Source organism: Odocoileus virginianus, chromosome 13 (genome assembly GCF_023699985.2).
Source record: "Odocoileus virginianus isolate 20LAN1187 ecotype Illinois chromosome 13, Ovbor_1.2, whole genome shotgun sequence".
Taxonomy (NCBI): domain Eukaryota; kingdom Metazoa; phylum Chordata; class Mammalia; order Artiodactyla; family Cervidae; genus Odocoileus; species Odocoileus virginianus.
Window position 1 is genome coordinate 18,522,578 of NC_069686.1, and position 26,196 is coordinate 18,548,773.

The 26,196-nt window shown below is 40.3% G+C and overlaps 1 protein-coding gene across 1 annotated transcript in view; it reads right to left on the bottom strand.

Annotated features, from left to right (window-relative positions):
* Nucleotides 1-14,508: 14,508 nt before the first annotated feature.
* CYBRD1 (cytochrome b reductase 1) overlaps nucleotides 14,509-26,196 on the bottom strand; it is a 36,828-nt gene continuing 25,140 nt past the window's right edge. Inside the window, exons 3-4 of the mRNA XM_020896358.2 lie at nucleotides 19,058-19,212; nucleotides 14,509-18,496 (exon numbers count right to left, since the gene is read on the bottom strand). Coding sequence (XP_020752017.1) covers nucleotides 18,196-18,496; nucleotides 19,058-19,212 — 456 coding nt within the window. The 3' untranslated portion in view covers nucleotides 14,509-18,195. The remainder of the gene's footprint in view (nucleotides 18,497-19,057; nucleotides 19,213-26,196) is intronic.

The window sequence follows — 26,196 nt, forward strand, 5'->3', positions numbered from 1 at the left end:
CTTCCGGATTTGATCTTCACAGGAAGCCACTTCTTTTGCTAAAAGGAGAGGTGATGAGGAAGAAACTGTTAACCTAGCAATTCCTGTTTGCTAGATATTTAAGAGTTCTTTCTTTAGTTTCTCTCTCCTATTGCATTTTATTGTAGTCAGTAAGAACAACCAGGCAGCACCTTCAATTCTCTTCCTGAAAATCTCCTTAAAAATTCAGGTAATTGGGTGTATTTTCTTTTATTTGTTTTTCTTTTTTTTTTGGGGGGGGGTGTATTTTCTATCTTCCATGTTACCATAAGTGTCACCAAATTTTCAGTCACTATACAACATTTCCTCCCAGTAACATTTCCTCACTTTCCTGTCAGCCCTAACCAATAAGGGTTCAAGAACCATGAGGTTCCCTTGAATGGTCTCTTGAAGACCCTCCCAAATCCCTGCCCAGTCTTGAAGACGTTGCCATATATTTTCACTTTTTTGTCATGATACCAAAACCTGTTCTAGTTATCTGTTGCTACAAAACAAACCATCCAAAACTTTCATGGCTTAAAACAGCAATGACATTTATTTACTCATTAATCTACAATTTCGGAAGAGGATAGTTTCTCTCTGCTGTACTCAGTGTCAGCGGGGCCACCTCAAGAACTAGTGGCTAGGATCACCCGAAAACTCACTCACTGACATGTCTGGTGGCCAACGCTGGCTGTCTGCTGGGAGCTCATTGCTAACCATTGTTGGAATGCCTACACTTGACAACGTGTGACCTGCACATGAACTTTTCCGGCAACAGCTTGGCTTTGTCACTAAATGGTGAAGCTATCCAAGAATAAGCATTCCAAGAGAGGGAAGCAGAGGAAAACTCATCTCTGAAGTCACTTAGTATTATTTCTGCCACATTCCATTCTTTAGACATGAGTCACTGAGTCTGGCCCAGGTATAAGTGGAGGGGAATTGGACTTCACCTCTCCCTGGAAAAGTAGTGTTAGTTGCTCAGTCGTGTCTGACTGTTTGCAACCCATGGACTGTAGCCCGCCAGGCTCCTCTGTCCACAGGATTTTCTAGGTAGGAATATTGGAGTGGTTAACTAGCCCCTTCTCCAAGAGATCTTCCTGACCCAGGGATCAAACCTGAGTCTTCTGCATTGCAGGTAGATTCTTCACTGTCTGAGCCAGCAGGGAAGCCCACCTATTGCTGTGTTGAAGAATTTGAAGACTTGTTTTAAAACCATCCATAAAATAGCATTCTTAGCACCATTTTGCAGATGTAAAAGAGACTTCAGAGATTGATTTGCTAAAGGTCTTACAATTAGTAAGTGATAACATTTAGAACTATAGCGGGTACTCGCCATAGTTAATCACAATTGTACATATGTCATGTACAATCTGTAAAGTGCTATAATGCTACATTTCACCTAGGAAAGCAGAGCTGTAGATGTGGAAGGAGGCGGAGGCCATGGCAGAAGCTTTCTAGTAGGGCTTTGCACACATAAAATACTCCAATAATGTTAGAATATACACAGAGCACTAGTTCATGCATGTAATATCTGCGAAAATTCTCAAGTGGTACATTTCTGGATTCATATGATTTCAGTTGTTAATTGAGTGAACATTAAGATGGTTTCAATTGAACTTTTCTAGCTTCTTAACAAAAGGACAATAACCCACTAGCCATATGGGTTATGAATCAAGGAACTTGATTATTTCTTGTGTGTAATGAAACAAGAATTTATTCTGCTTAGTGTTCTTTTTTTTTTAATATAATTTTTCTTTATTTAGATAGTTATTTTTGGCTGCGCTGGGCGTTCATTGCTGCATGGACTTTTCTCTAGTTGTGGCAAGTGGAGGGTACTCTTTATTTGTGATGCTTGGGCTTCTCACTGCAGTGACTTCCCTTGTTGTGGGGCATGGACTTTGGGGTGCTGGGGTTTCAGTAGTTGCAGGTTCCAGGCTCCAGACCTGGAATAGTTGTGGCACTATAGTTGTGGCAAACAGTCTTAGCTGCTCCAAGGCATGTGGGATCTCCTTGGACCGGGGATCAAACCCATGTCTCCTGCACTGGTAGGCGAATTCTTTACCCCTGGTGGGCTTCTTTTAATGACGTATTAAAATTGTTCTTTTAGAGAATCAAACTGTCATAATGGCCAAAAACATCTTCAGTCCTGACTTCAGGGCACCTAAGTTCTACACTTCTATCAACCACTCTCTAGTTTGACATGCAATGCACTGGCTCCATATTTGGCTAAGTAACTGAACACAGGAGAGCTCTTTAATATAACATAATATTGGGCTTTTTGGATTCTCATAAAGAGGGGATATACTCACCAACTTCTGCCCAAAGGTATTCTTGGTCTCAAAGTTAAATTTTGATGAGTGATCAGTTTTCCTTGTCAAACACCTCGTGTTTTTTTTTCTTAAATGGCATTTACCTTTGTCTGTGTGTTTGCATTTGAGCATAAGCGCACTTCCTTATGTGAGAGTGTTCCAGCTAGTTTCTCAGTTGTTTATTGCTGATAGGCCTTTGAATTTTCTTGGCAAGCCTGTTGTTTTGCAATGAGGAAAAACAATCAAATGATGACATATTAAAAACAAAATAAAGTGTTGTGTCCAGCAGTGTAACTAAATATCTTCTGAGAAGTGTAAAAATAACTTTCCCTGACACTATTATGTCCTTTAATGGTCATGTTTAGTCTGTGTAGTTTTTCTGGAACAAAACACCAGTGCTTATTGATTTTGGCTCATAGTCCCTAAATTGGTCAAAATCTACAATCTTAACCATTAGGTACAGTATTAAATCTCCAAGGGCAAAGATGTTTAGCTTAATCTCTCCCTCTCCCGCAGCAATAGCAAACACAATCAACATTGTTTGGTTCAGATTGTGGTTGCCTTAAAAGAATAATGTATTGTACTTCGAGGAAAGTAAGGCATTTAGACAATCTTGCTTAGGAATTTGTCACCAGGATCTGCTATTTCCCCCATTGCTTTGGCTCAGAGTTTCTCCCTTTTGCTCCCTTCCTCCAAGCTGTTCTGAGCCACATGGATTTGATTCTGGTCCATCTCCAACTCTTTCCTCCAATTATTCCTTACCCTAATTTTATCTTGTCTGTCACCTTTACAAGGACCACTCACTTTGTCTCATTTCTAGAGTCCTCATCACTTAGATTACAAAGTTTAACTCCACCCTTAAGCCTTGAGAATTCTAGGTGATTCTGCTACAGAAAGATGGAAATGGTGGTGTAAATTGAGTACAGTTTGTAAAATAACAGAGACTCACAGCATTCTAGTTTGAGCCTCGGGCAGTGCCTGTGTACTGGGGAGGTCTTCAATAAGCAACCGGTGAGTGAATAAAAGGAGCTGTTTTGGGAGAGAATGGAGAGATCAAGTGACTTGTTTGAGGCTACACTCGTGGACAATGTTAGAGTTCTTACCAGAATCCAGATCATCCTGTTTTATCCAGTTCTCACGCTTCTATACTACCCAGCTTCTAGTAATTTGCATTACCTTTGCAAACTTATAAATGTTTATGCCCTGGGGATCTGGGGATCTGGGGATCAACAGTGCTACAAAGCAAGAGGACCCACAGGCCAGTCTGATGTCTGACCAAGTTGGGCTCTTAGCGGATGCTTTGGTTCCTCTTTCCTGGGGTTAAGAAAGCACTTATTTTAATTTTAAAATATTGTCTCTGATTTCTTGTTAAATAGATTAAACCAAGATTTGGATAATGTCAACCAGGCAGATGGATTTCTGATAATACATAATTTTAAGTACTTGTAAATGTTAATCTTAGTACAAAAACAATGCATATTAATTATAGGAAATACAGGTAAAATAAAAATAGGTAAATTTTAAATGCTCATGTGTGCCTGCATTCAGTCTTGTTCGACTTTTTGCTACCCTTTGGACTGTAGCCCATCAAGCTCCTCTGCTCATGGAATTCTCCAGATAAGAAATACTGGAGTGGATTGCCATGCCCTCCTCCAGGGAATCTTCCTGACCCAGAGATCAAACTCGAGTCTCTTATGTCTCCTGCTTTGGCAGGCGGGTTCTTTACCATTAGAACCAGCTGGGAAGCCCACCCATTATCCTACTCTGTCCCAAAGAGAACCATCATCAACTAATTATTTGGTATATTATGCTTTTGCTTATGTACTAATATATATGCATTTATACACACACACACATATATATACGCACTACACACACACACACACACACATGCACATTCACATTTACAATTGTTTTATATATTGTTTATTTTACTTCACAATATTTTTCCATATTAAGTACTCACCTACAACATAATTTTTGATGACATAATTTTTTATAGCATAACATTGTATTTGTCCAGCCTATTGGACATTGTTTCCAAAGACAAGAAAACTTTAAGGATGATTTGCATATAGACAGGGCAAGAATGATTTTCAGTTCCCACTTGCTTGCAAGCCAGTGCTCTGGAAATAAGAGCGCGCAGGACGGCACACACTGGATTGCCTAAGGAAGAGTCTAGCAGGTCGTCCGAGGAAACCAGCTCTTGACCATCCCTTCCTCTGGGCTCCTCTTTTCTTCTTCCCTGAAGGAAGATCAAAGATTTTCACAACCTGCAGATCCTACGGGTTTCCTTCTTGAAATCAGTCAAGTGTTTGCACTTGGGAAGGTCAGGGACCCAGAAGTTGAATGCGGAATAAAATGAGAAGAACAACTTCATACACTTAATATAATTATGGAGGGTGGAAATAGAATTTTCAAAGTCTTTTTAATGAAGCAAAGGAATATGTAGGCAGTTCTCCATGCTGATTTAAAATGACAAAGTGCAGGTTAGGAAGGACATGTGTGTGTGTGTGTGTGTGTGTGTGTGTGTGACAGACAGAAAATGGGAGCAGAAGGCTAGGTAAAAAAGGAATGACTTTCTACCCAATGGGAACTGAATCATAATCACTACTCCACACTCATGCACACATTTGAGTTACATTTGTACTTTTGCTCCCCTGGGATAAAGTTACACTTGAAAGTTGTTACTACCAGGACTTCCCTGGCAGTCTAGTGGTTAAGACTTTACACTCCCAATGCAAGGTGCATGGACTCAGTCCCTGGTTGGGGAACTAAGTTCCCACATGCTGCATGGTGTAGCCCAGACAAACAAACAGAGTTGGCCAGTGCAGGTGCATGAAAGAAAATGAAACAAACAAACAAAAAGTTGTTACTCCCTTTACCTCAGCTCTCTTTTACTTTCCTTCTTCCATTTGAATGTTCTAGGTAAGTTCACTGGGCCCAGAACCTTCCAATCTGTCTGTTCAAAGGTCCCTTAGCTAGAGATTTGAGGGCAAATCTGAGCTCTGATAGAAGAGGGTTGGGCTGAGAAGGGCAAGGCTGCTTCCAGCTCTCTGCCTGCAGCCCGGCTGGGCCCTGGTAGAGGATGGAAAACCATTCAGTGGGCCCTGGACACCAACTTGCCTGTGTTGCCCTTGCTAAGCTGGGGGCTGGCCCCCTGGAGTCAATCCAGTCCAGTTTCAAAGTCCTTCCAGTCCCTGAGCCACAGAACAGGGGACATCACCTTAGAATCTTAACATTAGGGAAATCTCAGACCTAATCCAGCACAATGTTCATCCAATGCTTATGTTTCTTTTTTCACTTTCATTCTACATGAAGGATATTGGTGACAAGTCTCAGTTTAGCCTCAATGTGATAGGTTCATATAAATAGCTATATGCACATATTAGACACTGATTTGGACTAGGCTTCAGGCTAAATTTCAAACTTGTCATTGTGTTTAGTCGCTCAGTCTTGTCTGACTCTGCAGCCCCATGGACTGTAGCCCCCAGCTCCTCTGTCCATGGGGATTAACCAGGCAAGAATACTGGAGTGGGTTGCCATGCCCTTCTCCAGGGGATCTTCCCAGCCCAGGGATTGAACCCAGGTCTCCCACATAGAGGGCAGGTTCCTTACCATCTAAGCCACCAGGGAAGCCTGAGAATATTGGATTGGGTAGCCTATCCCTCCTCCAGGAGTTCTTCCCAACCCAGGAATCAAATCAGGGTCTCCTGTGTTGCAGCTTGATTCTTTACCAGCTGAGCTACCAGGGAAGCCCAAATTTCAATCTTAATATTTACCAAATGGAGGAAATTGTTATTCAAGAGTCTGATCCTGAAGCTGAGGACCATATATCTTTCTAGTTGAAATAGGAAAACCTATGACCCCACTCAGAATGGAAAGCTCCCAGTTATGTACCAGTAGATAGTGAACGAATCACTATCTACTTGAAAGTCGACCAAAAAGCCTCTCCCATTTCCAAAAATCCACCCCAGTGACACACTCACCAATCAAATCCGTCATAAAATGTCCTTCTTTTACTCTATATACCTCACTCCCTTTTCACACATCTTTGGGTCCTGACTAGGAGGAAATGATGGTAGCTGACTCCCCTCCTATTGTAAGATCTGAATAAACAGATTTGGAAAGAAAGCTATGACAAACCTAGACAGCATATTAAAAAGCAAAGACATTACTTTGCTGATAAAGGTCTGTATAGTCAAATTTAGAGTTTTTCCAGTGGTCATGTACAGATGTGAGAGTTGGACCATAAAGAAAGCTGAGTGTCGAAGAATTGATGTTTTTGACCTGTGGTACTGGAGAAGACTCTTGAGAGTCCCTTGGACTGCAAGGCGATCAAACAAAAGGAAATCAGTCCTGAATATTCACTGTAAGGACCAATGCTGAAGCTCCAATGCTTTGGCCACCTGATGTGAAGAACTGACTCCTTAGAAAAGACCTGGGAAAGATTGAAGGCAAAAGGAGAAGAGGGTGGCAGAGATGAAATTTTTGGATGGCATCACCGGCTCTTTGGACATGAATTTTAGCAAACTCCAGGAGCTGGTGAAGCCTGCTGTAGTCCATGGGGTTGCAGAGTCGAACACAATTTAATTACTGAACAACAATAACAAGATAATTTTATAGATGTTCTTTGTCTTTCTGACAAAACACAAGTATACTCTTATCCAGATTTGCAATGTAAATTAGCATGCTGGGCTCCCTCCAACGTGAATAGATGTGGGCAGATTGTGGGGTCCAAGACCTTTCATTTATCCAGCACTCTCTCCACCCAAATTTGCCTGTCCTTCAAGTGGGTGGTCTTACGTGTCATGCTTCTGTTGTAAGTGAAGGGAGCCCTTTTTCAGCATGCTCTCTCTCCTCTTCTTTCCTAGCTGCCTAAAGTCTAATGTTCTGTAGTTAAAGATTTATTCCCTGGGCTCCAGGATTGCTCTTTATGACATCAATAATCATGGAAGAAAGTCCACATCTCAGTAAGAAGAGATATGGACCCGAGGAGGTACACAGAGAGAATCATCTTAGGTCTTGTCTGGGAGGGCTACCAAAAAAGGTATAAACGCTGTAGGTGTCACCAGATTTCAAGGTGCTGGCTAAGGACAGAGGAAGTGCCTGGCTGACTGGAGATGTGTGTTTTTTTGTTTTTTTTTGGGTTTTTTTGCTCAACAGCCTCTGGAGCAGCAGGCCTCCTAGCCCAGTGCAGCCCCTCTCCTTTATTTCCACCATTTGAGCAATTGGCTAATTCATCTCTCCATTTTTTACATTTGCAAAAGGCAAGACTCCTTTGTGCTCCCCAAGGTCCAGGGGCACATTTCAAGTTCTCTAAGTGGTTCGAGAAACTTCTTTCAGATTGAAGTGCCCTCCTCTGTCCCCATCTTGCCACAAGTTAGTGAGAATGGCTTTTGATGGGAGAAAAATAGAAACGGGAGGTCACTAAGAAATGAGAAAGGCAAGACACGGAGAAAAAAGGCCAGTAAAACAGGAAGGGAGGTTTAATTCAGCCCCAGAACTCCCACTGTCCAGGCACAGAGGGGAGCAACTCTTGGCAGTCCTGCTCCCACGCCAGCTTCTCTTCCCCACCATCAGCTGTCTCTCTCGCTATCTGCTATCTTTGTGATTAACTTTCATAAACATTCAACATCTATCTACTATTTAGCCCTACCATAAGCCTGGGTGGGGGGGTGCAAATTCCAACTCCCCAGCACTTAAAGAAATCAGGAAAAGTGAAAGTCGCTCAGTCGTGTCTAACTCTTTGTGGCCCCATGGACTTAGCTTGCCAGGCTCCTTTGTCCACGGGATTATCCAGGCAAGAATACTGGAGTGGGTTGCCATTTCCTCCTTCAGGGGATCTTCCTGACCCAGGGGTTGAACTGGGGTCTCCTGCATTGCAGGGGGATTCTTTAGAGAACTAAAAAGCAACAGGTATGGTTTGATAAGCTGGGCTTGTGGCAGGAGCAGGGTTCTGTGAATCCTCTGAGGAGAAATGCTCCACCCAGACCAAGGGGTGGTAGGAGCAGGGGTGTAGGAGAGGAGCTGGAGCCAGAGTGGGGTTTCCCTGGGTGATGCCTGACTCAGGTTTTAGAGGAGATGCTGAATTTAGTGAGGCACAGAAGGTGGGGTGATGCTTGGTCTCTTTTACCAGATCTTGACCATCTTATAAGCTATTTCAGGGAGGTGGTTGGTCCTAAGCCTAGAAAGGAACCACTACTTAAAGCAGTTAATCTGCCATATCAGTGTAGTATTGTAAACCAGAATAGAGTTGCAGAGGCTATTATGCTATACAATAGGACTTTAGGTACTATGTGTACTTTATAAATTAGTAACCAGTATTATCTTCACAAGATTTTTCCATCTGTTTTTCCCTCTTCTTCTTCACAATCTTTTTATTCTAAAAAGAGATATGATTTCTGTACTAATGGGGAAAATTAACTTATGCCAAAGATATCAGCTGGGAAAATATCAGTTTAAAATTGAAAAATAAAAAGTTGGGTTGCTCACTTGGAACAAAGTGCTGAATTGGTCAGTAGCAGACTCCTTTCAGAATCCAAGTAAAAAATGCCTTTGCTTTCACATGGTGCATACCCCCTCAGGTAACCTATCCTTGCACGTATAATTTGTTTTGTCTGTACTCCCATCTCAAAGTGTCAAGCTGTCAGAATAAGCTCTCATATTCAGAAAATTTCTCTTGTCCAGTGACACAAACCTAGATGCTCAGACATTTTTAAGTGGAGATCACAATCACTTAATAGTCCCTTAACAGTTCTTACCTTATAACAAAGGTCAAACTCTCACCTTAATTGCAGGCTATTTAAAACAGGTATGTTTTCTACAGCATTTAGTTAAGTGAGAATTAAATATAAGTGGATAATAAGCAAGGTCTGGTTTTGGCAAGAAGTTGTAAGGACACCTGGAATAAGGTTGTCCTCTGATCAGCTTTTCCCAAAGTGAGGCAGTCATTCTGCAGCTATTCCATTAAAACCAACAAAAAAGATCTTTCTGGTCAAAATCAGTTAGTAAAATACTGCATATTATATACTCTGCCTTGTAGATTCACATCATATTACCATGTTATAATGATATGCTAGTTCATATCATTAGCAATGAAAGTGCTTCTCTGGTAGCTCAGCTGGTAAAGAATCTGCCTGCAACGCAGGAGACCCTGGTTCAACCCCTGGATCGGGAAGATCCCATGGAGAAGGAATAGGCCACCTATTCCAGTATTCTTGCCTGGAGAATCCTCACGGACAGAGGAGCCTGGCAGGTTACAGTCCACGGGGTCGCAAAGAGTCGGACACAACTGAGCAACTAGGCACCCACACAGCATAGCAGTGAAAAGTGTTGCAAAGTTCTGGTTTCTAGTAATGGAGGAGTAACTTCTATTAGACAAGCCCTTTCACAGATAACAACTAAGAATTCTGGAAAAAAAAATTATTTTAAACTACCTGAAGACACTAGAAAGCAATGAAAAGCAGGCAGAAATTGGAGTACAGCCTACATTTGGAAGAAGGGATTGGCACTAGGTAAGTTTCCATTTTTAGTTTTCTGCTGAAGAGAGGCTCTGATCTCTGTGAAGCAAGGAGGCTGAAATTCAATAGAAAACTCTAGGCTTTATCTGCTTGAAGAACCAAAGGACAAAGTTCAGAGTGACCAAGGCAGCTTGAAAGAACGGAGAGAGGCTGTAAGGAAGAGCTTTAAATTTCGCACATAAACTCTAATCGCATCTTTGGCTGCCCTTGAATTATATATGCATAAGCAGATGCTAAAAGAACTAAGCAGAAACTTCAGCTGCTGCTTGCTTATCAGTCTGAACAAGTTTACTGCCTACTAAAACAAAAGGTCAATACTCCTTAGAGTAGCAGTCCCCAACCTTTCTGGTACCAGAGACCAGAAGACAATTTTTCCACGAAGTGAAGAGTGGGAGGGCGTGGCTGCAGGATGACTCAAGCACGTTACATTTGTTGTGCACTTTATTTCTGTTATTATTACATCAGCTCCACCTCAGATCATTAGGCATTAGATCCCAAGTTTGGGGACCCCTGCTTTAGAGGAATATAACCCAGAGTCTCTTCAACCATTAACAGTGTCTAGGATACAATAAAAATTGATAGACATACTAAGAAATACAAATGCAATCCACATTCAAGAGAAAAGGCAATCAATGGGAACTCATCTCAAAATGATCAAGACATCAGTATCAGTAGACAAAAATTATAAAGCAGCTATGCTCAGGGATAGAAATGGAAACATGCTTGAAATGAATGGACACAGAAATCCATGCCCATACAGATCAAACCAAATTCCCAAAAACAAAAAACAAAGGAAAAGTCTTGAAAACAACAAGAAAGAAAATTACCTTACCTATAAGGGAAAAACTACTAAAATGACCACAGATTTCTCATCAGAAACCATAGAGACCAGAAAGGAATGGGGTAACATTCTCCAAGTGCTGAAAGAAAAAACTGTGAACCCAGAATTCAATATTCACTGAGAATATCCTTCAAGAATGAAGAGGAAATAAAGTCATTCCAAGATAAAAACTAAGAGAATGTGTTGTGAGAAGACCTGCTCTAAAAGGATGGATACAGAGTGTTTCCTAAAAAAAAAAAAGAAATCTTGGAAACATTGGAAAGAAAGGAATAACAAAGGAGAGAGTAAATATTAATATATATGGAAAATGCAATAGATTTCTTCCTGATCTTGAGTCTTCTAAACTTTGTTTGATGGTTGAATCAAAAATTATATACTGTCTGATGTGATTCTCAATAGGTAGAGGAAATACTTAAGACAACCATAATATTTGGTGGGTGGGGGAAGAGAATATAAATGGTGTGGGGAAGAGGAAGTAAATGTGAATGTGAGTTTTGTGAGAGAACTTTGTGGTGATGCAGTACTTCTGGATCTTGATTGTGGTGGTGGTATCATGAATATATACATGATAAAGTGGCACAGAACTATAAACTCTCATTGCATCATTGCCAGTTCTATATTATACTAATGCAAGGGCTTCCCCGCTGGCTCAGCGGTAAAGAATCTGCCTGCAAGGCAGGAGCCGCAGGAGACCCGGGTATGATCCCTGGGTTGGGAAGATCCCCTGCAGGAGGCATGGCAACCCACTCAGGTATTCTTGCCTGGAGAATCCCATGGGCATAGGAACCTGGTGGGCCGCAGTCCATAGGGCTGCAAAGAGTTGGGCGTGACTGAAGTGACTTAGCACGCATGCATGCACACATATTTATGCATGATAAAATCATTGGGGCATATTGGGTCAAAAGTACATGATAACTCTGTACCATCTTTGCAACTTTCTATGAGCCTATATTATTTCAAAACTATAAGTTTTTTTTTTTAAGTAGAAGAAGAGGGACTATAAAATACAGAAATGTTCGCTGACTTGAATTCTTACTTACTAAAAATACATATAATTTAAAAAAATGAACAGAGCTTCAGTGACCTGGGAGCAATATCAAAAGCTCAAACACATTGTAAATGGAGTTCCAGAAAGAGGAGAGAGAATGGGTCAGAAAAGTATTCGGAGACACAATGGCTAAAAATGCCCCAAGTTTGGTAGAGACATATATTTATAGATTCAAGAGGATCAGTAAGCCTAAAGTACAACTTTTTTTTTTAAGCCTAAAGTACAACTTTTAAAAAAAGCATACACTTGAGTATATCATAATTAAACTGCCAAAACCAAAGATAAAGAGAAAATCTTGAAAATGGCCAGAAACAAAAAAATACATTACATACAAGGAAATAATAATACAACTGACTGCTGCTTACTACTATCTTTTTTTTTGGCTCTATTATACAATGTGCAGGGATCTTAGTTCCCAGGGTTGAAACCCAACTCCAGCAGCAAGAGGGCCGAGTCCTAACCACTTGACCACCAGGGAACTCCCCTAACTACGGTCTAAACATCATAGGTTATTGAGGCCAAAACACAGTAGAATAACATCTTTACCATGTCAAAATGAAAAATCTGTCAACCCAGAATTCTACACCCAGGGAATATATCTTTCAAAAATGAAAATTATATAGACTATTTTTAGAAAAATGAAAACAAGAATTTATCATCAGCAGACCCGCACTAAAGAATTACTAAAGGAAGATCTTCAGGATGAGGTAAATGATGCCAGACGGAAACTTAAGACTTCAGGAGAGGATGACAAACACTGGAAAATTACTTCTGCATTTCTTTCTTTCTTTCATAAGATTTTTAATTTGAAATATGGTCTAAGCAACATGAATGTAATACATCTTCATTTCTTTAAAATACTTATGATTATATAAAACAAAACTGTTAACATTATATTGTGGACTTTATAATAATATGTATAATTAATTGTGACAGAGGAAATGCAGGTTGAGTGTGGTTAGTAAAATGGAGTTGCCTGGAAGGGCCAGGGCATGGTGGGCACTGTGACATTCTAGACCACTTGCAAATTAAACCGAATGAGCTAATATATATAAAATTACATGACAACGTGCTTGAGTCATATATTTTAAAAAATGTCAAAAGTACTTGCCAATTAAGATCAATCTGAAATGAAATATGGTATGCCTGAAATTGATAATATAAATCAGTGACAAAATATATAACTTACACAAATTTAATTCACACAATATCATGGTTCTATTGCATAATAGGATATTTACAATTACAGTGTTATTACACCTACACAACATAATATACCATTAACATTTTCCAGGAGACAAGAAGTGGGTGAAAAGACTAAATGAGCAGTTAAATTAAGATTCAGGGAATATTGACACTGCTCAGATGCTAATTATCTTTTTTTGTGTGGAAAAAAAAAATCCAACTTTTCATCCATAATGAATTATGTGTTTTCTCAAAGATTGTGTGTATGTGCTCAGTTGGTCAGTCATGCCTGAACTCTTCGCGACCCCATGGATTATAGCCCACCTGGCTCCTCTCTTCATGGGATCCTCTGGGCAAGAATACTGGAGCAGATTGCCATTTCCTCCTCCAGGGAATCTTGCCAACCCAGGGATCAAACCTGTGTCTCTTGTGTCTCCTGTATCGGGAGGCAGGTTCTTTACCACTAGCACCACCTGGGAAGGCTTGAGAATAAGTTACTATAAACACAGAGTTCTGTAATAACTAGCAGTTTTATTATTTTTTTAAAATATTTATTTATTTGACTGAGTCAGAGGTCTTAATAGGGGTAAGCAAAATCTGTAGTTGTGAAATGTGAGATCTAGTTCCCTGATCAGGGATTGAACCCAGGGTCCCCCGCACTGGGAGCGTGGAGTCTTAGCCACTGGACCACCAAAGGAAGTCTCCTAACCCAGTTCTTTTTCTAACTTACTCTGTGCCTGCTTTGATTGCCTACCAACGGCACCCCACTCCAGTACTCTTGCCTGGGAAATCCCATGGACAGAGGAGCCTGGTAGGCTGCAGTCCATGGGGTCGCGAAGAGTCGGACACTTCGCCAGCTCAGATCCTATATGGAGGAAAATACCACGACAGTTTTGAAACAGTCTCTGATCCTTCTGGCAATATAAAGGTATAGTACTCAGAGTACACGGTATAGAGAAATCTGACAGCATTTTCAATAATAAACAAACTGTCGACTAAAAAATTAGTTTACAACCTGAAAACAGAGAGTGTTTTATTCGGTGGGAAAATCTTAGGACTTCAAGTCTGGGAGGCGGGATCTCAGGTAGATCTGAGGGACTGCTCCAAGGAGGAGGGAGTCAGGCTACATACAAGTTTGTAACAAAGGGGGCAGGTGGTTTGAACATCAAAGATTATTGTTAAGTAAGGAAAACCAGATAGCAAGGTAAGCAATTTAGCATTCTTCTGTGTATGGGAAGAAGCAAGAGTCTGGGATTTTTGAAGTCATTCCTTTCATATGCATCTCAACTATCTGGGCCAGCATCTGTTATCTGTTTTTTGACTTCTCACTGCCCCCTCTCCCCATCCCACCCAGCTCCTTGGCAATCACCATAGGGGGCATGGAGGCATGTGCTGGATTGTTTTCCCCCTTGGGAGACTTCATTCACATTTGGAGGCCCGAAATCACTGATGGCTGTTACATCCTTGTTTACTGATATTCCATTTCACAAAACTTAAAAAAAAAATTCTTCCCTATTGAAAAACTAACAAAAAGACCTGGGAAAGAGACTTTCAGAACAATGTCTACAACTTCGTGTCTAGATAAATCATAATATACACAAATAGCTTCCAAAATGACTTTTATTACTATATAAAAACAAGAAAAAAATAGATGCATATTTTTTCTACAAAATTATAAAATATTCAGGCTATTTAACATTTTTGCATAAATGTATTGAGATTAAAAAGGTAGATTTAAACAGAGGAATCTTTTCCACTTAAAGTTTTCAGGTACTTTGTAGGGGATAAAGAAGTTTTCATTCTTTTATACTTTCCTATGTGTAGCTCTAAGACATAGCAGTTACAGTTTTCTGTCAGAGTTATCTAAAAAAGGGCATACAAAGATAAAAATTCCATCACGCTGCAATAAAATTAGCAAAAAGCTTTACTTCAGGCTTTCAGATTTGGCAGTTGCGGTCAATCAGTTTTGCACTGGAATTTCCAACTCAGCAGGGAAAGAGCCTAATTAAAAGCAAGACATCCTCTATTTTGTCCTTTAGAAAACAAAAATCACTTGTCAGTATCCCTTAAAAAGTGCAATTACCTCCTTTGTCATTTTATCATAAGGTCTGAGCTACTGTTTCTAACCCGCACAGCTTAAATGAAACCAGGAGAGGAAAGGGAGGGAGGGACTTTGAGGGTGGATTCAGTTTGACATAATGAGCACAGGAAGCTGTACACTTTTGATAACATTAATTCAAAAAGTATAATCGTCTGAGTTTCTCAATAAACCCTTCGAGACAAAAGCCTTTAGTGTTGATTTAGATGCGTGTTAAAATAAAGCTTTTTTTCCTGAAATTAGATTATGGGGTAAGGCAAGCCAGACCATCTCTGTAGATGATATAAGCTATAATTATTTGGTAAGATTTCAATCACTGTTTTGGAATTGATACCTAAGGCTTTCTTCTCCCATGTTCTTTTTGTGGACTTTTTAATGAGATATTTTGGGGAGAGATGCTTTAGGTAGGAAATACCAGCTTTTGAAAGATAAAGGTATAATTATCATTAGAATAAAAGGTCCATTAAAAGAAGAATCTCAAACAGAAAGTTTTTCTAGATATATTTTACTATGCATTGTTTTTACAAAGGTTGAAAAAGAAAGAAAAGAAGTTCCTATAATATCTGTAAGATGAACCTCACATTAGCCCACAAGAGGGATAAAATAAAGGGCTGAGGTGAGGAATGCTCCAATGCTTCTCAAGGGAGCAGCACAGTCTAGTACCATAATTAGCTTTTCATTTTCTCTTTCCTGGCCTGTATGAAATGGAATGGCAGCTTCAACCCTTGGGGTGGTCATTAACCCCTTGCCCCCCAAAATACCTGGAATTTTGTGCACCTCTATGTAATGAAACATCCATTTACCAAAATATGTTTCTGTGTGACAATTCAATTCCTCCTTCCACTTAGGACCCAAATTGTAGCAGGCTCTACTTCTGTTGAATTTATGTGCATATCGCATACATATACACCAGGCACTGCACTGGGCACTGGGGATCCCTATGACTATTGCCAAAATTTTGGAAACAGAATGAAGAAGACAACAGTGTTTTGGCGAGCAACTCAAATGATAATCATCAAACTTCAGGGATGTGATGGAGAGTAGCTCATACTCATTCTATGGGCATAATTACCAGTTACCCTAAAAGGAAATTTGCTAAACACCAAAAACATTAAGTTTATTTGGTAGAAACAGTTTAAAATTGCAGGGAAACCAAAAATCAACCCTCAGGTAAAATGCATTGTTTTAGCATAGGCACCACTCTAGGTTTTAAGTCAGCTCAGAGCCTAGACAGAGATCTCATGCATGAAAATTGTCATCTGAGTCTTAATTCACTACTGAGAACCCAAAACACAAGATACCCCCTGCTAGAATTCCACCCAAATCAGGAAGGACTCTAGCTTTTGCCCCTGGGGAAGGGCAGACCATGAAGTTCATATCTCTCCATGAAGTTCATCTCTTCTACCTCCAAACCCAAAGCTATTTAGCAGCTAAGATTCTGAAGAACCAAAATTATAAGTGATGAACTTTGAAAGCTATAGATGTTCTTGCCTAAACCTCTCTTTATTACCAAGACACAATTTTGACATCAGAGGGGGCATCAAGGTAAGCCACGGCTTGTTGGCAGTGGCAGAGTGCCCATGGTGAATCTCCAGGTAAGGGTAGGCCCTCTTCCTTGGGCTTGCCTGGTGGCTAAAGGTTAAAGCGTCTACCTCCAATGCGGGAGACCCGGGTTCAATCCCTGGGTTGGGAAGATCCCCTGGAAGAGGAAATGGTAACCCACTCCAGTATTCTTGCCTGGAGAATCCCATGGACGGAGGAACCTGGTAGGCTACAGTCCACAGGGTCGCAAAGAGTCGGACATGACTGAGCGACTTCACTTTCACTTCACTCTTCCTTGTTTATTTGAGGAATCTGCCTTGTAAACAGAGCAGAAGGTAGATTTTGAAAACTCTACTGCATCCCACCAAATGAGGTTTATCCAAGAGGGGGTCAAAACAGGTGTAAATTAGCATGGGCTTCCCTAGGCTCAGACAGTAAGAATCCACCTGCAATGCAGATCTGGGTTTACTCCCTGGGCTGGGAAGATCCCCTGGAGAAAGAAATGGCAACCCATTCCAGGATTCTTATCTGGAGAAACCCATGCACAGAGAAGCCAGGCAGGCTACAGTCTATAGGGTCGCAGAGGCACGACTGAGCGACTTAGCATGCACTCATGAAGACAACAACATAGTGAATCATGGACTGACCTGAGTTGCCAAAATGCCAGTTTTGGAGCCTCAGTTTCACTACTCATTAGCTGTGTGACCTTCAGGCAGGTTACTAACCTCTCTCAGATCTCTCATCTGTAAAATGGAGATTTTAATGGTGCCTACTGCAAAAGTGATATCTGAGGATTGAATGAGCTAAGATTTATAAAGTGCTTAGGATAGTACTGGCACTTAGTGAGTTCCATGTTTAAAAACGCCAGAAACTTGGGGGAAAGTGTTCTTTGAGGTTTGTAGAGCAGTTTATACTGCCTATGTATTCAGGTATATTCTCATCATAATTAGGTTTGGAATCTGGATCATGAAGTACACCAAACCCAAGGAAGCCTTGGGATTAAGTCAATTTGGAAAAACTTCTAAGTCCTACCAGAGGAGACCTTCAGCTACCTACAGTCCTGTCACTGCTCCAAAGTGCTCTAAAATAAACCCTGGTCTCCAGGGCCAATCTAAGGGCAAACCAGCTGGGGAGGGAGCAAAGGGCAGATACAGGGAAAAGGAAGCCAGTTCCTTTCCTACATTTTTTCTGGGCTCTAGTCATGATACTGGTGTAGCATTAACTCTGTCCCAGATATTCATGATCTGATTCTAAAACTTTATAACTGGATTCCCAGAATAAACAGAAAATGACTACATGATTAGAGGCCAGGGAAGCTGCCAGTTTATCAGATTTACCCACTGTAGACACATTTTGATTATTTGTTCTATGCAAGGCACTGTGCTAAATGCTTTGGTCCTCAATGAGAAAGAGGTGATATAAGCACAATTTATATCTACTGTTATTAATATTTACATTGATCATCTCCCTTTCAATTTGGGTAAGTTCATAGGCCTCAATCAATATAAACACTTTGAAGACATCATATTTTCTGATTAGAATAAATATTGACTCTGTGGACATCAATCATCTCATGGGTAAACAGGAGAAGCTAAACTGGAGAGCTAGTTTTTTAAACTGGAGTTATATAGCTACATTGCTACCCCATTTTACATGGTGGATCTCTGTCCAGCCTCATCAAGGGTGATGTTTCTTTTCCTTGCTGCTGCTTCATTGTTTAACTCCGAATCAGATTTGTCCATGTTGCCAAAGTTCATGGCCACGGAAGTTTCCACTCCCTCTGGAGCACCTCCGTTTGGCTGAAGAAGGACAGAATTTGGTTCCTTAGGACGTTTCCATTGTGGTCTGGTGACTATCCAAAAAATGAGAGCCCCAAACACCAGAATCAGAAGGCCAAGGGTGTTTGTGAAAACACCTTCTGGTGGCAATGAACTGTATGCAGGACTTTTCCTATAGAAAAAGAGAGAGTATGTCCAGTTACAAACAGGGTGATACAGCAACATGCCAAACAGTCTTGAATTTATTTGCTCAAAAGGCACATTGGTGGAGTGTGTGTAAATTCAACATAAATTCCCTCAAAGCTTGATATTAAGAAATTCATGTAACTCATTCAGTGGATTAGTATGAAACTGTTAAAAATTTCATAAAGTATGAAAATAATATAGCATCTAAAACACCTGTACCACTTAAAATCGAAAAAAAGGATGATACAAAAATGTGGGTATATCATAATTACAGTTAATATAAAAACATGTATATCAAAACAATTGAAAGAGCATGCAGAACTTCAAAGGTAGTTTTGTAAGAGTGGTACAATTTATTGGACTGTTTGGTTTTTCTTTCAAGCATTATTAATGCTATACTACATATATAACACATTTTAAAAAATAAATATTTAAATTTTTTATTTTCCCCATTTAAAAAATGTTGTCACATTTATATTTGTCCAATGAACAAGTATTTAATATTTTGTAGCTGAAGAATTGTAGTTAAGAAAACTATGAAACTTACAATGCAAAAATCAGCTTCTCAGTCAATCCCATAAGTACAGTTGCAATCACTGTTCCAAAGATGAAAAGTCCGGAATAAACGTGTATGGGCATGAGAAGTGCTCGGAGAGAGAGTGGAGCCCAAGGAAGCAGAAAGACAAGAAAACCTAGGAGAAGCTGAACATCAAAAAATTCAGAGGTTATCAATTAATTGTAAGTTTTAACTGTTTTAAAATTATTGTTAGAGAAGCAATATGTGCACAATGAGAAAACATTTCATTTAGAACCAAGGGCATAAAATGAAAAGTTTCCCCATTCTAGTTCCACTCAAAAGGGACACCTACTATCACTTCCTCAAGCATTTTTTTCACAAAACTTCTATGACTAAACAAGCATATGTGTGTGAGTTTAAAGAGAAAGTGAGTCAGACTTAGAAAACAAACCTATGGTTCAGTTCGGTCCAGTTCAGTCGCTCAGTCGTGTCCGACTCTTTGCGACCCCATGAATCGCAGCATGCCAGGCCTCCCTGTCCATCACCAGCTGCTGGATTTTACTCAAACTCATGTCCATTGAGTCGGTGATACCATCCAGCCATCTCATCCTCAGTCGTCCCCTTATCCTCCTGCCCCCAATCTCTCCCACCATCAGGGTCTTTTCCAATGAGTCAACTCTTCGCATGAGGTGGCCAAAGTACTGGAGTTTCAGCTTGAGCTTCAGTCCTTCCAATGAACACCCAGGACTGATCTCCTTTAGGATGGACTGGCTGGATCTCCTTGCAGTCCAAGGGACTCTCAAGAGTCTTCTCCAACACCATAGTTCAAAGCATCAATTTTTTGGCACTCAGCTTTCTTCACATTCCAACTCTCACATCCATACATGACCACTGGAAAAACCATAGCCTTGACTAGATGAACCTTTGTTGGCAAAGTAATGTCTCTGCTTTTTAATATGCTATCTAGGTTGGTCATAACTTTCCTTCCAAGGAGTAAGCACCTCTTAATTTCATGGCTGCAATCACCATCTGCAGTGATAGTACCCAAAAAAATTAATCTGGAGCCTAAAAAAATAAAGTCAGCCACTGTTTTCCCATCTATTTCCCATGAAGTGATGGGACCAGATGATGGCCATGATCTTAGTTTTCTCAATGTTGAGCTTTAAGCCAACTTTTTCACTCTCCTCCTTCACTTTCTAGGAGTTTTTTAGTTCCTCTTCACTTTCTGCCATAAGGGTTGTGTCATCTGCATATCTGAGGTTATTGATATTTCTCCCAGCAATCTTGATTCCAGCTTGTTCATCTTCCAGCCCAGCGTTTCTCATGATGTACTCTGCATAGAAGTTAAATAAGCAGGGTGACAATATACAGCCTTGATGTACTCCATTTCCTATTTGGAACCAGTCTGTTGTTCCATGTCCAGTTCTAACTGTTGCTTCCTGACCTCAATACAGGTTTCTCAAGAGGCGGGTCAGGTGGTCTGGTATTCCCATCTCTTTCAGAATTTCCCACAGTTTATTGTGATCCACAGAGTCAGAGGCTTTGTCATAGTCAATAAAGCAGAAATAGATGTTTTTCTGGAGCTCTCTTGCTTTTTCAATGATCCAGCGGATGTTGGCAATTTGATCTCTGGTTCCTCTGCCTTTTCTAAAACCAGCTTGAACATCTGGAAGTTCACGGTTCACGTATTGCTGAAGCCTGGCTTGGAGAATTTTGAGCATTATTTTACTAGCGAGTGAGATGAGTGCAATTGTGTGATAGTTAGAGCATTCTTTGGCATTGCCTTTCTTTGGGGTTGGAATGAAAACTGACCTTTTCCAGTCCTGTGGTCACTGCAGAGTTTTCCAAATTTGCTGGCATATTTAGTGCAGCACTTTCACAGCATCATCTTTCAGGATTTGAAATAGCTCAACTGGAATTCCATCACCTCCACTAGCTTTGTTCGTAGTGATGCTTTCTAAGGCCCACCTGACTTCACATTCCAGGATGTCTGGCTCTAGGTGAGTGATCACACCATCGTGATTTTCTGGGTCATGAAGATCTTTTTTGTACAGTCCTTCTGTGTATCCTTGCCACCTCTTCTTAATATCTTCTGCTTCTGTTAGGTCCATACCATTTCAGTCCTTTATCAAACCCATCTTTGCATGAAATGTTCCCTTGGTATCTCTAATTTTCTTGAATAGATCACTAGTCTTTCCCATTCTGTTGTTTTCCTGTATTTCTTTGCAGTGATCGCTGAGGAAGGCTTTCTTATCTCTCCTTGCCATTCTTTGGAACTCTGCATTCAAATGGGAATATCTTTCCTTTTCTCCTTTGCTTTTCGCTTTTCTTCTTTTCACAGCTATTTGTAAGGCCTCCTCAGACAACCATTTTGCTTTTTTGCATTTCTTTTCTATGGGGATGGTCTTGCTCCCTGTCTCCCGTACAGTGTCACAAACCTCTGTCCATAGTTCATCAGGCACTCTGTCTATCAGATCTAGTCCGTTAAATCTATTTCTCACTTCCACTGTATAGTCATAAGGGATTTGATTTAGGTCATACCTGAATGGTCTAGTGGTTTTCTCCACTTTCTTCAATTTCAGTCTGAATTTGGCAATAAGGAGTTCATGATCTGAGCCATAGTCAGGTCCTGGTCTTGTTTTTGCTGACTGTATAGAGCTTCTCCATCTTTGGCTGCAAAGAGTAAAATTAATCTGATTTCAATGTTGACCATCTGGTTGTGTCCACATGTAGAGTCTTCTCTTGTGTTGTTGGAAGAGGGTGTTTGCTTTGACCAGTGCATTCTCTTGGCAGAACCCTATTAGCCTTTGCCCTGCTTCATTCTGTACTCCAAAGCCAAATTTGCCTGTTACTCCAGGTGTTTCTTGACTTCCTACTTATGCATTGCAGTCCCCCATAATGAAAAGGATGTCTTTTGGGGGTGTTAGTTCTAGAAGTCTTGTAGGTCTTCATAGAACCATTCAACTTCAGCTTCTTCAGCATTACTAGTTGGGGCATAGGCTTGGATTACCATGATATTGAATGGTTTGCCTTGGAAACGAACAGAGATCATTCTGTCGTTTTTGAGATTGCATCCAAGTACTGCATTTCAGACTCTTTTGTTGACCATGATGGCTACTCCATTTCTTCTAAGGAATTCCTTCCCATAGTAGTAGATATAATGGTCATCTGAGTGAAATTCACCCATTCCAGTCCATTTTAGCTCACTGATTCCTAGAATGTCGACATTCACTCTTGCCATCTCCTGTTTTACCACTTCCAATTTGCCCCTTGATTCATGGACCTAACATTCCAGGTTCCTATGCAATATTGCTCTTTACAGCATCAGACCTTGCTTCTATCACCAGTCACATCCACAACTGGGGATTGTTTTTGTTTTGGCTCCATCCCTTCATTCTTTCTGGAGTTATTTCTCGACTGATCTCCAGTAGCATATTGGGCACCTACTGACCTGGGGAGTTCCTCTTTCCGTGTCCTATCTTTTTGCCTTTTCCTACTGTTCATGGGGATCTCAAGGCAAGAATACTGAAATGGTTTGCCATTCCCTTCTCCAGGGGGCCACATTCTGTCAAACCTCTCCACCATGACCCGTCCGTCCCACACGGCATGGCTTAGTTTCGTTAAGACAAGGGGCGGCGACCGAGAGCGCCAGGCTGTGACGGTGCAGGAGCGGCCGAGAGGAGCTACCCCACGTCTGAGGTCAGGGGCGGCTGCCGAGAGGAGCTACCCCAGTCCAAGGAGCGGTGGCTGTGCGGGTGCAGGAGGGCCGAGAGGAGCTACTCCACGTTCAAGGTCAGGAGGGGCGGCCGTGAGGAGATACCCCTTGTCCAAGGTAAGGAGACGTGGCTGCGCTTTGCTGGAGCAGCCGTGAAGAGATAGCCCACGTCCAAGGTAAGAGAAACCCATGTAAGACGGTAGGTGTTGCGAGAGGGCATCAGAGGGCAGGTACACTGAAACCATAATCACAGAAAACGAGCCAATCTGATCACAGGACCACAGTCTTGTCTAATTTATGGTTACCAATGGTTAAAGGGTGGGGAGGAATAAATTAAGAGGATGGGATTAAAACATACTCCCTACTATACATAAGATAGTTAACCAACAAGGACCTATTGTATAGCACAGGGAATTATACTCAGTATTTTGTAATAACCTAAAATGGAAAGAATCTAAAAAAGAATGTGTGTGTGTGTGTGTGTGTGTGTGTGTGCATGTGCTTGCATCTCCCCAGGTGGCGCTAGCGGTAAAAAAAATCCCCTTGCCAATACAGGAGATGCAAGAGATGTGGGTTTGATCCCTGGGTCAGGAAGATCCGCTGGAGGAGGGCACGGCAACCCACTTCAGTATTCTTGCCTGGAGAATCCCATGGACAAAGGAGCCTGGTGGGCTACAGTTCATAGGGTCGCAGAGAGTAGGACACGACTTAAGTGACTTAGCACAGCACAGCACGTGTGTGTACACACAGACATATATTTACATATAACTGAATCATCTTGCTGTATACCTGAAATTAACACAACATTGTAAATCAACTATATTTTGATAAAATTTTTTTTAGAGAGAGTGAGAAAGAGGGAGTTTTTTAAAATGTAAGTGGGGTTTTATTGTACATATTTGTTCTGTATATTGCTTTTTTCTCTTAACAGTATATCCTGGAGATCTTTTCATATCAACTTATGTTTATCTAATTTATTCTTTTTAATGGCTAATATTTTAAGACTAACAAATTATTCAGTTCCCTATTAATGGACATTTCTGTTTCAAGTTTTTTGCTGCCATTAATAAGGCTAGAGTGAACATTCTGATACTTAATTGTTCTTATCAGTTTCTGTAAGATTGCCAAGTAGGAGAGGAAGTAAAAGATTTTTAAGTCACTAAATCTAAGTACAATAGGACACATTTTGTCAGTACAACCTAAAGAAAGCTATGTGGAAAAAAATAACAATTTTTTTTTAATGAGGAAGAAATGAGTTCTACAGAAAATTCTCTCCATCTCCTCAATAATTAAATCCTTATTGGGATATTTCTCTGCAGTGAAGACAATAAGATTCTTACAGAAACTGAAGTCTGTCAATGCTTTCACAGTTTGCTTTGTTGTCCCACACCCCTGCCCATTAAGTAATCACTTCTCCTCCAGAAAATAAAGATGACTTAATGACCACTGAGTTTAGAGGGATTTTTTTTTTTTTCAGCTATCTCTTTGGGATCTACCACCCTAACAAAACAACTATGAGAAGAGAGAAGAATGAGAAGAAACACTAGCATCACTGTTCATTTTTCCTGATTGAGATCAAAGGACTAATGGGGGATAGAGAGGAATGAAAACAGAAGGGGTTTGACACCCTAAAACACATTTAGAATCAGCATAAAGGCAATAGTAATGAATGGAAAGTAACTGAAAATGCATTTTATAGGCTGGTTTGCATATTTTATTTTTCATTAATGCCACAAATGCCTGAATACATTAGAAATGGTTCAGAGAGTCCTCCTTGGTGGTTTGGAGTGTTCCTAATCCTCCTTCAGTGTTAGCATTAATATCAAAGGGCAAGCATCCTCATGTATAGGTTATACTTTCTATACAAAAATGGGGCTCAGGTGAGTGACTGCCAAGGATTTAGGACAAATATATTTCTATGAGTAAGTCACACTATCTTTTCTGTGACCAATTTACAGAATATATTTTTTCCATATTCCTATTCTCCTGCCTCTTCTGAAATTCCTAAGATTCTTATTGTTTTAAATGATTCTTACTGCTTTCTCTTTTTTCTTTCAGGATTTATCTTGTGTATCTTCTTAGAATCCCATAAAGCTCAATGATCTAAGTAGATGGGACATCAGACTTACAAGACTCCAGGGTAATTTTGCTCTCCTAAGTCTTACTTTTGCTATGAAAACATTTTTTTCAACATCAAGTTATTTTTAAAAGGAAAGGAACAAAAATTACAGGATGCTTATCTTTGATTAAAAGTGTTTCAAATTATGCAAATTTATAACATAAAGAGTTATAGTTTATATTAATCATTATTTCCTTTGATTTCTAAGCATGTCTCTTTGGGCCCATGCTTGTCTTGTGAAACAATGTATCCCCACAAGCTAGACAGGTATCCAATGCATAATAGGTATTTAATTCTATTGAAAAATGGATAAGTATTTTTCAACAGAGTTAAATGGGGTCCTGTAAGCAAATTCCTGATGTCCCATCTACTTATATCATTGAGCTTTATGCGATTATAAGAGACACACAAGATAAACCCTGAAAGAAATAAAACAGTAAGAATCATTCAAAACAGTAAGAATCTTAGGAATCTTAGACAAGGCAGGAGAATAGGAATATGGAAAAAATATATTTCCATGGGTAAGTCATGAATAAAATTTCAATGACATAAAATGATATTCTCAACCATGAAGGTGTTAATGATCTATAGCTGAAATGAAAAATGTCACCTTCAGGTTGTAAAGGAGCCTACCACAAGGCTTCCACTTTAACAAGACTTGACTTGTGTCATTCTAGTATGCTAAGCCCAAGGCTGAGCCTTTCGATGCATTATTCATCCTTGGTTCCTATGATGTTGTGAAGGATGTATGAAAGTCTTAATTTCTAAGTGAGCAAACTAAGCCCAGAAGTTCAATAACAAGTCCAAAGGTCACAAATTACAAATGAATGAAACTGATTCAAACTGAGGTCTTCCGGATTCCAAGTCCTGTGTTCATAAATACTACCAAGCTCTTTGGATGTAAGCGAGGAAAAAGTCAGGGACCACATTTTTTCCTGCTAAACAGAAAAGTTATAAAGTTGTGATGTTGCTGGAGAGGGTGTGGAGAGAAGGGAACCCTCTTACACTGTTGGTGGGAATGCAAACTAGTACAGCCGCTATGGAGAACAGTGTGGAGATTCCTTAAAAACTGGAAATAGAACTGCCATATGACCTAGCAATCCCACTCCTGGGCATACACACTAAGGAAACCAGATCTGAAAGAGACATGTGCACCCCAATGTTCATCGAAGCACTATTTATAATAGCCAGGGACATGGAAGCAACCTAGATGCCCATCAGCAGACGAATGGATAAGGAAGCTATGGTACATATACACAATGGAATATTACTCAGCTGTTAAAAAGAATTCATTTGAATCAGTTATAATGAGATGGATGAAACTGGAGCCCATTA